Genomic DNA, 13292 nt, shown 5'->3' with positions numbered 1-13292 from the left:
CGCTCGGACGAACGCTGTGCCGCCGGCCAAGGCAGGGTCGGCGAAGTGGGCTCCATGGGGCCAGAGATCTCGACTACATATTCTACTCGAGCTTTGACTCTCTCCCCGCCAACCAGCCCCACACACCATGTCTTCCCCCCACAACGAGGAGAAGGCAGAGATCCAAGTCTCCCACCTCGAGACCAGCGTGACGCGCGACGAGGACCTCAAGCACGCCGCGCTCGACGGGCAGGGCGTCCTCAAGTCGCGCTTCGACGAGCTGCCCATCTTGAAGTGTCTCTGGACCTTCCGCCGCGCCGTCTTCTTCTGCTTCCTCCTCTTTACGGGGTCGATGTGCGATGGCTTCGAGGTGAGACCGCTGTGTGATGGCGCTGACGCCAGGTCGCGCTCTCCGGCATGCTCCTCGCCAACAAGGGCTTCATCAAGCAGTTCGGCACCGGCGGCAACGGCGTCACGGCACTGAACACATCCTGGGGTGGGTGTGAGGATGGTGGTGCCCTGCTTACCCGCCAGTGTCGGCCTGGAGTGCTGTCGTCAACGTTGGCCAGATTACCTCCATGGTGTGGGCGGCTTAGTGAGTTTCCACCCGCGATAAGGCTGACGACAGCGTCGCCAACAGGCTGGGACGCAAGCCTACCATCCTCATCGCCTGGGTTCTTGTCGTGGTGGTGAGATCCAAGCTGTGTAGTACACTGCCTGACTCAGCTAACACCTCACCAGGCCCTGATCTGCCTCATGCAGGCCCGTGTCCCAGCAGTCTGGATGCTCGGTCGCCTCTTCACAGGCGCGGGCGTTGGAGTGCTGCAGGTCATCTGCGCCGCGTACGCAATGGAGCTCTTGCCCAACCGTATCCGCGGCACCGTGATTGCCTTCGCATCGTTCTGGTGGGTCGCCTACTGGTGGCCGTGCAGACCCACTGACACCTCCAGGAACTACACCGGCACCCTGCTCGCCAAAGTCATGGGCTTCACGCTCAACAAGCAGCACCCCTTCAACTGGCAGCTGCCTGTCCGCGCGCTCTGGGGCCCTGTCGGCCTCATGCTCCTGTGCTTCCTCCCGCTGCCCGAGTCGCCGTGGTTCTACGCCCGGCGCGGGGACAAGGAGAAGGCATTCAAGAGCATGAAGACGCTGTACACTGGCATCGAGGGGTACGACAGGGAGGAGGAGTACGGCATCATGATGCGCACGCTCGAGCACGAGCGTGAGGTTGCTGCGCAGGGCATCCCGTGGCTCGCCATCTTCCAGGGCACCAACAGGGTGGGCAGTCGTGATCGGCCACGCTGACCGACAGAAACGTACCCTGCTGCTCATGATCCTCGCCGGCGGCGGCCAGCTCGCGGGCCTGACCATGATCTCGACGTACTCGACGTACTTCTTCGCCATCGCCGGCCAGAAGGACCCGTTCCAGGCGTCCGTCATCATGTCGTGCATCTCCCTCGCCGCGGTCATGGTCATGATGAGCATGCTGGACAAGTTTGGCCGCCGCGTGCTCGTGGCGCCGGCGCTGTCCATCACCTGCCTCTCGCTGTGGCTCCTGGGTGCGCTGTTCTATGCCCCTCGGGAAGACGTCGGCAAGGCTCTGGTACGTGGTCACTGCTGGCTCAGCTCACACCGTAGCTCTTCATCTGCGCCTTGTGGACGTTTGCCTTCACGATCATGGGCCAGTCGTACTTCCTCCTCGCGGCCGAGATCCCATCTGCGCTCCTTCGAGGTGAGATCTACCTTCACGCGCAGGAGTCAGCTCACGCCCAGTCCGCACCATGTCCGTCGCGTGGGTCTGCAACGCCCTCTTCGGCATCATCACGTCGTTCGCCACCCCACCCATGCTCGTCCGCCTCAACATCCGCGCCGGGTTCGTCTATGGCGGCGCTTCCCTGCTCATCAGCATCTTCGTCTGGTTCTACCTCCCCGAGACGAGGGGCAGAGCGCCAGCGGAGATCGACGAGCTGTACGAGCGGGGCATCCCGGCATGGCGCTGGGCGAAGACCAAGACGTTTGTCGAGGAGCAGGCCGAGCAGGCGCGCGAGGCGGAGCAGGCGTGATGGTATGAAGGTGTGAGCACAGTGAGGGACGCAGTAATCGTATCAAGTCAATGCAGGGGTTCAAGATCAGATATTTCATGCCTGTTACACTGCTGCACCCCGAGAGGCCTAGTTGTTCCATCCCTCGACGAGCGCGTAGCCGACCAGCGCCCAGAGCGAAGCGGTAGCTCCGGCGATACCAGCCCTAGGCGTCAGCGCCATCTCCTTAAAGCAACTCACAAGACGGGTCCGCGGCGCCTGAAGACCTCGATGCCATCCAAGATGCCGACGAACGCCGAGCCGCTGAGAATGACAGTGCCCAGCGCCGACCAGTTGCCCTGGCGGTGGAGCACGAACATGGAGGCAGCGAGCGCCCAGTTACGCGCGCCGAGCAGGGGGAGAAGCACGCTGACGGCCTTGTCCTCGCGGCTCTCGGCCGCGTTGGCAAACTTGTCGGGGTTCTGCGCGAGCGCCGCCGAGCCGAGGTTGAAGAGCAGGTTGCCCTCGTAGGCGGGGGCGAAGACGGCGAGCGCGCCCGCGCCGGTGAAGGCTGCGGCGACGCCGAGGCCGAGGGTTTGCCAGGTGGATGCGGAGACCATTGTGTTTGGGTGGGTGGTGTTGTTGTGGGGGTCGTGATGGGTCGTGTCGTGGCTTTATACCCCAGCCGGCAGCGCTCGCAGGTATGACGCGGGACAGTGGAGCGTCAGCCACTCGATTCACGACGTCATAGGTCGTCTCGTCCCGAGTCTCGATGGAATCTTCCTTGACATCACATCCATCGACATTGATAGATAGGACAGCGAGGGGTAAGCAGGCAGTGCGTATATAGACCGACGGCCTGCTGCATGCTTGAGCAGCGGTGTGTCGGCCGTGTGTCAGCAGAGGGCGGTATCAGTGGGCCGGACGGTGACGAGGTGCACGGGACAATGACGAGGTGGACCAGGTTTCGGCCTCGGTGCCGCCAACGGCGGAAATGGCAGGAGACGGGCTTGAGCCAGCTCGACAAGATGCAGAGGTAGGCTCGACTCGCTAGCACAGCGCAGTCAGCCTCGGACCTGTGTCCCTCCTCAAGGGAGGTACGGACTCTGTCCGCACGACCGCCAATCACGCCCGTCCCGGTCATCAGCTGGGGTTACGTGCCAGCATCAGTGGGGCAGCCACCATGGGGCGAGCTCGTCGCTTGGAGCGCGGGCGCCGGACGATCCTGCCCAAGATCCGCCGCTCAGCGTAGCCGTACCCAAAGTTTTATCTGACCGAGCTCGGCAGGAGCGGGGCGAGCGAGCGAGATAACATGCACCGAGGGGGGCTCGGTGAGGGGAGGAGCCTCGGCACTGGCGATAGGCGTGGGGGTGGGCTGGCGGGCCTACCGCACTTCAAGTAGCCATCGAGGACAACCAGATGCAAGCATCGATCGAGCCTGATACCTGCAGCGGCGTGTGCATGTACATACGACGTGCGACATGCATCGTGTTTCGCATCGCAGAGTGAGCAGGGCCGCACATTCTCAGTAAATACCCATCGCCTCTATGTAGTCACCATCCCACACCACAATGGTGGCAACACAACCGTATCCACACCATACCACGCTATCAGCGCCGGCGCGCACTCTCCGACAGCGCGTAGTCAGCACGCAGAGCCCGCACCGACAGCCCCGCGGACACACCGGATGCGGGTTCCTCGCGGGCGAGCTCACCGAGGCGTTGTATCGGTTCCCCACGCCAGACCCTCGGTCCGAGGACATGTGGGCGTGACCGAGGTGTGACCGAGCCAATGGTGCTATTTGGCTGTCTCGCGAGCCCGACGCTCGACCGGGGTAGTATGTGCGTATATATGTGCGCCGGCGGTCCTGGTGACTCCCTACATGCATACGATGGCAGCACACACCACCCTCGACGAGGTGAACAACGAGCTCACGCTCGTGCGCACCCTCACGCCGCAGCTGCGCGGGGCGGACGACGACGAGCTCATCGACGGCTTGGAGGCCAAGAAGCGCGAGCTGGAGGGCGCTGCTTCCGCACCAGAGCCAGAGCCAGCACCAGCACCCGCAACGGCGGCGATGGACCCGCCGCCCGATGGCAGGCTGACGGCGTGGCTCGTCGTCGCGGGCGGCTTCCTCCTCATGTTCAGTACCTTCGGGTTCGGTGAGTCTCCCCGCCCCACCGACCCCACAGTTCAGGCACTAACCCCGCAGTCACTGGGCAGGGCCAGCTGCAGGCGTACTACCTCCGCAACCAGCTCAAGCACTACCCCCGCTCGTCGGTCGCGTGGATCGCGTCGGTGCAAATGGCGCTCGTGTTCATGACGGCGCTGCTCTTCGGGCGCTGGTTTGACCGCCATGGTGCGAAGCACCTCGTCATCGGCGGCGTGGCGCTCATGTTTGGCGGGCTCATTGCCCTTTCTTGTGAGTGTCGCTTGCTGGTTGGCAGCGAGGCTAGCATCGCAGCACTAACACCCGCCCAGTCTCGAAAGAGTTCTACCAGATCCTCCTGTCGCACATCGCCTTCGGGCTCGGCGGCGGCTTCATCTACTCGCCCTCGACCGGCATCGCGGGCCACTGGTTCGTCAAGAAGCGCCCGCTCGCCATCAGCCTCATCATCGGCGGCGGCGGCTTCGGCGGCGTCGTGTACCCCATCATGATCCGCGAGCTCACCAACCGCTTCAAGTTCCGGGATGCGATCCTCATCGTCGCCGGCATCAACTTTGTGCTCCAGGCCCCTTCCATTTTCTGGATGAAGACCCGCCTGCCGCCACGCACCCCGCCGCCCTTTAAGGCGCTGCTCGAGCCATGGAGGGAGGCCCGCTACGTCTTCATGGTCACCGGCGCGGCGGGCTTCGCCATCAATCTCTTCACGCCGTACTTCAACGCGCCGGTCTACGCCGCCAGCCACACGAACAACGTGACGATCAACGAGTACTCGGTCGCCATCATCCAGGTCGGGTCGTGTATCGGGCGCATGGTTGCCGGCCCGATTGCGATGAAGTTTGGCATCTGGAGCACGTACGGCACCTTTGGCTTCCTCACCTCCTTCACCGTCATCGCCATGTGGACCGGCGCGCCCGTCGGCTCGGCGGGCGCGGTCATCGGCCTGCTCCTGTACGGCCTGACCTCGGGCGGGACGATCACGCTCACCTCGGCGTCGATGGCGAGCATCTCGCCCATCCAGCAGATCGGCATGCGCTTCTCCATGCTCTGGACCGGCGTTGGCCTCGGCGTGCTCATCGGCCCCCCGATCGCCGGCAAGCTCATCACCATCGCCGACGGCAACTTCAAGTGGGCCGGTGTCTTCTCCGGTATTACCCTGTTCGTCTTTGGCTGGCTCAACGTCACGCCCGGCATCCAGAACAAGCTGAGGGCTTGGAAGGAGAGGCACGCCGACGCCGAGAAGGCCGAGGGAAGCGCCGCGTCGGTCGACACGGCGGTTGGTGTCGAGACAAAGTAGAGCGACGTATTAGACTTATCATTTCTAGACGGTTAATGAATGCCTTTGGCAGGAGACAAGACGAGCTCGAGAAGGTGCAGGCCGGCCCAAGCGGCGTGTGGCAGCGTGGCAACCACGCTGTATCACAACAACGCGTGGCACACAACACTGTTCCCTCACTCAGCCAATACCCTCACAGTCCGTGTGTCAGGATTGAACCTATCACCGTCCCAAAAAGAGGTGTCAATGACGACCCGCACCGTCTAGAGCCGAACGGCAAGTCTTATTCCATTCCCCCAAACTCCCCAGATCAAGTCTAAACGGACGCGTCGCATCGGCTCGGCTTGCTGGTTGCCGGCTTATCAACCTACAGTACCTACCCTACATCCACTCAAACCACGTGCAAGGAGCTGTTTGATGCCAGCCCTTGTCACTGTCCCCATTATGCAGTCATTTGTGTCCCATGCAACAAGCGACCCCCATTCCCAGTTTGACGTCTGTTCGTCGCCCGCTGCTCCCCACTCAGCATGAGGTCTTGTTCGGAGCAACTGGGGACAGAGCAACTGGAGACATGTCCTCTGCAAGCGGGCACCGACGAAGAAGGGACCAAAACAATGGTGGCGCGCGGGCCCTCCGAACATACGGACAAGTGTGGCCCATTGTCCCATCACTCAACCCATCCCCCCACGCGGCGGCCAGCACACGCGCCGCGTCCGTCTATCAGGATCGAACCCCCAACCATCGAAAAAGAGACGACGACGACGGGTACGACTAGAGCCAAGCAGCGAGTCTTCAACTCCCTAACTCGGGTCTAGTCGTACCCGTGGTGCCGGCTCGGCTTCGCTGTTGCTGGCTTATCTGCATGCTCGGCACATCTCGCACCATTCCTCACCCCACACTCGTACATTTCACGTGCATGACGATTCCTGATGCGGGCTGGTCTGACTGATCCCACTTTGCAGTTCACTTCAGTCACCGTCCCCCATGCAACGAGCCGGCCCGGCCTCGCCTTCAATCTGTCCGGATCGCGTCGCTTCTCTCCCAGCATGAACTCCACCACGCTTTAAAAGGGGAGACATTCCACGACACGCACAAAAAAATGGCGTTCGCGTGCCCGACTTGGGGACGCCGCGTGTCCCACTCTAAATTCCATCACTGAACTCCAACACGCTGCAGGGGCCAGAAAAAATAAAACAAAACGTCGTCGTGTGCCGGGCTCGAACCTTTCGTTGGGAAAAAGAGGTAGGCGGAATTCTGACCTTCGAGAGCTGAACAGCAGGTCCTCACCCACTAGGTAAAGACACCCCTGCTCAGGTCTCGAATGCCAGACCCCAGCCGTCAGGCTTGCTGGCACTGGTTTATCTACCCTACATTCACGCAAGCCCTCCACCTCCACACCACGCGAATAATTCCTGATGCCAGTCAGTGTCACCTTCGTCAATAGCACGGCTCGCTGTCTCCCATGAGACCAGCCCTGTCCGCTTCGCCCATTTGCCGTCCACCACGCCAACAGATAAGAAAAATGTCACTACCGCTCCCGCCAACTAGTAATAGTATGTAGACATGAGCATGTAGGTACATGCTCTAAAATCGACGTTCGACCACCATTACGCTCATACTGCCTGACTTTGCGCGTGTGGGTGTGGCCGGTCACCCACACGCCGCCTCCCAGTGACTTGTCAACCAAAGCGCGGTTTCCTGCTGTCCCCTGACACTTAAATGCCCCCTTTGCGCACCAGTATGGGCAATCCAATCCAATGCATAAAAGCTCTGATTTAACCAACGGTTCCAGAGGCATGCATCTGCTGGCTGGTCGACAACAGCTCGCCATTGCGAGACAGATTTCCCACCTCTCAATCGATACCGTCCCCACGAAAGCATTCAGACCATCTCTGGCAAACTAAACATATGTAGACGGTTCACAGTGTGAATGCATGGGTGTTGTAGAGGCGGCCATGCGAGCAGTTTTTCTGGCCGCCTGTTCGCATGCGCCTCGTGTTTGTTTATGACCTTGCGCCGATGAGGCCCAAGCGGGCGGGAGGAGGTCACTTCCATCTCCTGCTCAGTGTGTTTAATCGATGCAAAATGGCTGTGAATGAGGCTCGAATCTCCTCGCCGCTTGAAAAAGAAAAACCAAGATTCCCGTCGAAGCACGTTGAAGAAGCAGTATTTACCCACTCCCCCAACGTGCATCGACTGGAACTCGGTGCCTGCTGTTACCCCCCGTTCGTTTTGTTGCAACTGCCTCTGGCCAGCAAGATGTATCGACTTCGGATCGACGCATAAGACTGTCGCAGTCACCCCCAGTTCCATGGCCTTTTGTTCCCCGCTTTGCAGTGTTGTCGTTGGGCCGGCAACGCTTTGGACGTCGATGACGACGATTGTATTGAAATGAACACACCCATGAACAATACCTGCGCTACCTGCTGCTCAGTCAGCATGAGCGGTCTGAGAATTCAAGTGGTACTACCTACATCTATAAGGGCATGCTTCCAGGGGCCCCCACAAACACAACAATCTTCTCGGTGGATCTGGCCGGTCTGTGCGTCTGTGCGGTGGCGAACCGACAGCGCCTTGCCGCAGAGCTGGGAAAGCGGTCTCCAGCCAACCGCTGCTGCCCGCTGCTCCATAATATGTGTCAAAATGGTCGCGAAGAAGGCTGGAACCGCATTCCAGACAAAAACCGTCAAAGTGGGCGGTGTACGTCGGAGAAGCGAGATGTCCTCACTCCCCCAACGTACATCGCCCCCTCGGCGGTGGTTCACCGCTCACCCTGCCGCTTACATGCAGTCTTCGACAACAGCATGTTTTTTTAGAACTAAGACTGGCGGGCTAATCATTGGCCTTGCGCTCTACAGCAATGTTCAGAGGTGAACATGCCCTCTGCTGTAAAATGACTCTCTCAACCTCCAGGATTCTCGAACAAAATGTTGTGGCTCTGGTGGTCCTTTCGTGTCGCCACCTCGACTTGAGGGGCCTGCAGTAGCATCACGGTTGAGCCAACAGCCATTTACAACTTGAATGTATCTCTCTTGCACGCCCATCTCACACCTTCTCCACGTGCTCAGTGCTCCCCTTGGAATCGTCCGGGGGCGGGGTGGCCGGAGCCAACGTGTGTGCGCCAGCAGGGATCGGCGGCCCGTCCTCTCCACCCCATTCATGCTTCTGCACCTGAAGTGAGGTCTTGACGGCTCCAGGCGCCATAAACAGCCAGTCAATCTCTTCGAGCGTCATGTTGGTCGTCTCGGGGTACGCGAAGTAGACGAGGGGCATGAAGGCAAAGTTGGTGACCATGAAGATGAGGTAGCCGCGCCACTTGAGGTTTGCGATGAGTGTGGGCGTAATCATCACCACAAAGAAGTTCCAGAGCCAGTTTGACGAGATACCAATGGCTGTTCCCTTCGCGCGGACGTGAAGCTGAAGGGGGTTAGATTTGCGACCACGATGTTGCCGGCAAAGCTCACAGGTAGGATTTCTGGGACGTAAACCCACGGCACACAGTTCTGCGTGCCGCCAAAGATGAGCATGTATGTGAAAAAGAAGGCGACTGAGCCCGCCGACGTCGCACGGGCGATATGCTCTGCGTGGTCCTTGAAGCTGAGGAGCACGGCGATCATCATCATTGAGATGGCTAGGCCGAACGCGCCCCAGATCATGGGCTGGCGGCGTCCAAGACGGTCCAGAAGGAGCGATGGGAACAGAGAGCCGATGACGAACATGAAGTTGATGCAGCCACCCATGATGAGCGACATGTTACGGGTCATGCCGACATTCTTCTCGAGGACCTCGGTGACGTAGTAGCTGCAGACGTAAGCAGGTGCCGTCAGCACCTAGAACACATACACGACCAGGTTGATCCCCCCCATTTGGTTCATGAACTGCATGCCGTAGGCGAGCAGCACGCGACGGCCAGTTTGAACCTCGTCGCGCTTAAGGAGTTGGCTCCACTGGTACTCGCCGTGCTCCTTTTCAACCCGGAGCGCGTCGAGCACCTCAGTTTGCTCTTTAACGATCTTCGGGTGGTCGGGGGAGTGACCGTACACGTCGCATAGAATCTGCAGCGCATCCGAGTCTCGGCCGTGGGCGTACAGGTATCGCGGGGACTCGGGGAGGCCGAAAACGAGAACGATCACGACCTGGGATTTTAGCGCTTTGCATGGCTGGTGGCACTCACGATCGCGAACACCATCTGGAACGCAATGGGCAGGCGCCAGGCAATTCCACCCTCCTTGAAGCTCATACCGTAGTCGAACCAGTAGGCGATGACGATGCCGACGCCGACGAACAGTGGCTCGGACGAGACGAGGCGGCCGCGCTTGTCCGCTTCGCACAGCTCAGACTGGTACATGGGCACGGTCGACGTCTCGATGCCCGTACCAATGCCGGTTATGAACCGGGCGACCATCATGTGCGGAACGGTGAAGGCTGTGGTTTGGAGTGTGGCGCCGATCTGGGGCGATCAGCTCGAGGCCACGTCACCATGGTGGCAGATGCTCACGAGAATGAACGCCATCGCAACCCACATGCTCTTCCGCCGACCGAGCTTTTCGCAGAACAGGAATGCGACGATGCAGCCGGAGAAACAGCCGAGGTTGTAGATACTGACAATGATCCCCATCATGCCAGGCGAGGGGTGGCCGAACGTGTCGAGGAAGTGCTGGTTGCCGACGATACCGGAGAAGACACCTTGGTCGTAACCAAAAAGGACGAACGCGAGCTGGCATGCGATGGTGACCGCCCAGCGGAGGGGCCGACCCGTGCCGTACATGTTGATTTGCGACTTCATTGCGTGAGGCGTCCGAGTGTGGGGATAGGGTGTCGAGGCTGGGGCCCATCTGGGGGTATACATATGTATCCCGCCCCCATCGCTGGCCCCGCAGCTTGGCAGCGGTCGCCGGATGTGTTGGGCTGGCAGGGAGCTTCGGCAGGTGCTGGTCCGGTGGTGTTGTTCAAGTGGGCTTGGGTGGGGCCAGCCGAGCGGGGGTGGGTGCCGAGACACGGCCGAGTCTCGTGCCGATGTGGTTCGCCGTGGCGGAGTTCCTGGTAGCACAGTTGGCCACAGTCTGTTGTCGGGCAAACCTCGTAGGTCTGCTCCGTCCCATTCAGTTGTGGAGGTGGAGTAGGTGGGGGTTGGCGTCAGAGCTGGGGGGGAAGCGGCTGCGCAGTGTTGAAGCGCGTGCGTCTCAGGTCCCATTCCGCCCACCGAATGGTCGTTAACACCGAAACGGAGCTCGGTGCAGTCCTCGGCGAAGGAAGCTAGCGATACCCCTGCAGCGACAGCTCCGCACAACATGCCGCCGAGCCAAACAACCGCGGCTGCGGCGAGGCACTACGCAACACCGGCATGGGATCAGTCCACATGACCTGCGATGCCGAGCTCCCTTCCCTCTGGGGCTGGAGACTCTTGTCTCGGGGGCAGCGCGGTGGGCAGTGGGCGGTGGAGACGGCCGCTCCATTCCCCCCTTCTCAGTGCGACTTGCTCACCCATCAAGCTTCAGACGACAGGAAGACCGGGTAAACTCGATGTGGGGGTGGACAGTTGTTGTGAACCGGATGGACTCGGGCCGATGTCGGGAGTTGCGGAGGGCGGCTCCACGTCCGCTCTGCCTACGCGCTCATGTCCCCCTGGAGGTTCTAGCGGCACGGGAACTGCTTGGGATACGGGCAGATGTCGTCATATCGCCATCGCGTATCGGGTCGTTACGGTAATCTCTGGCGTGATAGCCGGCTTCCACTCCCAGCAACACTCAACACGGAGACCACCTTCTCCTCGACATCGAAGGTCGCGTGGCCCAATGGCAAGGCGTATGACTACGACTCTAAGAAGAAGTAAATCATGAGATTGCGGGTTCGATCCCCGTCGTGGCCTAGACGCCTAGCGTCGACATCTCTCGGGCGTGTAGCTCAGTTGGTAGAGCGTGTCATTAGCACGAGACATCTGCGGATGTCAACTACCTACTTGACAAGGTCTTTGGTTCGATTCCTAACTCGTCCAGCTTTTGCTGTTGCATGCAGATGCTCGTCGTCGTCGTGCAAGTCTCGCTTCAAGAGCATTTTCTTTTGTCGCAAGCTGCAGAGACTGTGGACGCGCGATTGGGCGATGGGGGAGGGTTGAGGGTCGGCGATTAGGGTTCAGTGGCCCCAGCGCCCTGTTTGTGGGCCGCGCACAACTGTCAGTAAGATTGTGAGATGAGCACAAGGGCTAAGTACGCTTAGTTGAATACATGCATACAATCACGGACTCTAGGCGGGGCTTAGTTCTTTGTACAGGGAGGGGTGCTTGTTGTAGACAGACACAATGGCACAGAGGGTGGTCGGAATAGTTGGATACAGATTCAGGGTTTCAATGGAGACAAGTTTTTATCGCCTTGTGATCACAGCACAACGCTGCGGGCATGGCTCGACGTCACCGGACTTCCGATACCAATCTTGGCAGAGAACTCGGACGAGGAGGACATGCTCCAGTTGCTCTTGCGCGTCCGGGAGTTGTAGCGGTCAAACTCAACTAAGTCATCCTCGGGAATCGTCCGGATTGGGGACCTGCGCGGGGAGAAGACCATGCAGTAGTCGAGACGGCCGGCCATGTGGTTGCGGAAGGCCGCCAGGTTGCCACGGTCAATCACGTTGATAACGTCGTCCGCGATAGTCTCGCGGCGGTAGCTCTCGCGGTGCTCAGGTGGGAGGTGGTCGAAGCCGCGCTCCCAGCCGGCCACCTGGGTGCGCAGGAAGCAAGTGACCTCGGTCTTGACGGCGCGGTGCTGCTCCGCCTTGCCGAGGAAGAGCGTGTTGCCGTGCGGGAAGAGGGCGGCCGAGTTGATCCACCCAGCCTCGGCGTCCAGCTCGGCCACTGTGTCCACGAGCAGCTCGATCCAGTGGATCACCTGGAAGAGGGGGTCGTAGCGCCGGAGCGTCTTGCGCAGTGGCTGGGTGTTGATCCACCGGGTGTGGGCCCGGTCCATGCGGAGGAAGATCTGGGCCACCACTTCCTTCTCGTCACGCCACCGAGCAGCAATGTTGACTGGAGGTGTGAGTAGCTGCCCCGCCCGAAACCACCTCCACATACCAGTCTTCGGGATGCCGTAGATAACCCAGAGGCGGTTGAGGTCGTCCTGCCACTCGGTCTCACGTGTGCGGATCAGGCGCAACTGGTGGCGACGGCGGGCGAGGTCAAGACGCCCCTCGAGTCTCTCGGCGACGAGGTAGTTGAGGTATGTCGGTGAGGGGGTGCTCGTCTGCCAGTGGAGAGCCAGTGCAATGTCCTTCTTGGTCGCCTCGTCCACGAGCTCCGCGCGAATGTGTTGCATGAAGGAGCGGGCGATGCGCTGGGACGAAGTGAGTTGCGGAGCTAATGAGGAAACCTACGATGGCAGCGTTCACGTTCTGGTAGTAGATCGGGCGGCGAATAGTCGCCGAGAGTGTCACCCAGAAGTCCTTGCGGACGTGGTAGGTTGCCTCCCAGAGGCGAGTGCCGTACTTGAGCATATCGGATGTTGTGGTTGAGAGGGTGGGTGGGGGAAAGCCCAAGTGTTGACCGCTCGTGTTTTATGAGTGACCCGAGGCCATGGAATGATTGGGACATGCAAGCAGGTGTTGCAGCGAGTGCAGGACAACAGCGATGATGACGCATCGCCGATCCTTGTGAGTTGAGGTAGGGAGGTGCGAAGCAGTGCGCAGAGCTGTGTGGGAGTGTGATTGCCACACCTCATGCCAGGTAACAATAATCCGAGGTGTCGGCTACAAAGTAGACTCGGGGATTGTAATCGATTGTGATGGCTTTCGTCCACAATGCAAGACAAGGAGCTCGTATCCACCCAACGTACAAAGTGATGGAGCATGTAAATGAATGCACGAC

The 13292-nt window shown here is 60.2% G+C and overlaps 5 protein-coding genes and 2 non-coding genes across 7 annotated transcripts; 4 read left to right on the top strand and 3 right to left on the bottom strand.

Moving 5' to 3' along the window:
* Window positions 1-127: 127 nt before the first annotated feature.
* Q8F55_006040 (uncharacterized protein) lies at window positions 128-2042 on the top strand (the record flags this gene model as incomplete). Its single annotated transcript, XM_069354509.1, has 9 exons — window positions 128-349; window positions 382-475; window positions 514-574; window positions 608-668; window positions 721-884; window positions 930-1257; window positions 1292-1582; window positions 1618-1711; window positions 1753-2042. The coding sequence occupies 9 exons, from the start codon at window positions 128-130 to the stop codon at window positions 2040-2042; spliced, it is 1605 nt and encodes a 534-aa protein (XP_069209151.1).
* A 108-nt stretch (window positions 2043-2150) lies between these two features.
* Q8F55_006039 (uncharacterized protein) lies at window positions 2151-2620 on the bottom strand (the record flags this gene model as incomplete). Its single annotated transcript, XM_069354508.1, has 2 exons — window positions 2151-2226; window positions 2262-2620. The coding sequence occupies 2 exons, from the start codon at window positions 2618-2620 to the stop codon at window positions 2151-2153; spliced, it is 435 nt and encodes a 144-aa protein (XP_069209150.1).
* Window positions 2621-3891: 1271 nt separating this feature from the next.
* On the top strand, window positions 3892-5461 carry Q8F55_006038 (uncharacterized protein; the record flags this gene model as incomplete). Its single annotated transcript, XM_069354507.1, has 3 exons — window positions 3892-4162; window positions 4213-4422; window positions 4482-5461. 3 exons carry the CDS (start codon window positions 3892-3894, stop codon window positions 5459-5461), a joined length of 1461 nt encoding a protein of 486 aa, XP_069209149.1.
* Window positions 5462-8485: 3024 nt separating this feature from the next.
* Q8F55_006037 (uncharacterized protein) lies at window positions 8486-10226 on the bottom strand (the record flags this gene model as incomplete). The annotated part of the gene is made up of 5 exons (XM_069354506.1): window positions 8486-8857; window positions 8905-9241; window positions 9284-9576; window positions 9615-9890; window positions 9939-10226. The coding sequence occupies 5 exons, from the start codon at window positions 10224-10226 to the stop codon at window positions 8486-8488; spliced, it is 1566 nt and encodes a 521-aa protein (XP_069209148.1).
* A 995-nt stretch (window positions 10227-11221) lies between these two features.
* Window positions 11222-11309, top strand: Q8F55_006036. Its single transcript has one exon. It is a non-coding gene; the product is annotated as a tRNA-Arg (tRNA).
* A 24-nt stretch (window positions 11310-11333) lies between these two features.
* On the top strand, window positions 11334-11435 carry Q8F55_006035. Its single transcript has one exon. It is a non-coding gene; the product is annotated as a tRNA-Ala (tRNA).
* Window positions 11436-11814: 379 nt separating this feature from the next.
* Q8F55_006034 (uncharacterized protein) lies at window positions 11815-12922 on the bottom strand (the record flags this gene model as incomplete). Its single annotated transcript, XM_069354505.1, has 3 exons — window positions 11815-12458; window positions 12504-12762; window positions 12803-12922. The coding sequence occupies 3 exons, from the start codon at window positions 12920-12922 to the stop codon at window positions 11815-11817; spliced, it is 1023 nt and encodes a 340-aa protein (XP_069209147.1).
* Window positions 12923-13292: the final 370 nt, after the last annotated feature.

The sequence above is a fragment of the Vanrija albida genome (assembly GCF_041260175.1).
Source record: "Vanrija albida strain AlHP1 chromosome Unknown contig_4, whole genome shotgun sequence".
In the NCBI taxonomy this organism is placed as follows: Eukaryota; Fungi; Basidiomycota; class Tremellomycetes; order Trichosporonales; family Trichosporonaceae; genus Vanrija; species Vanrija albida.
The sequence above is the reverse complement of the archived record's forward strand: the minus strand, read 5'-3'. Positions and strand labels throughout refer to the sequence as shown.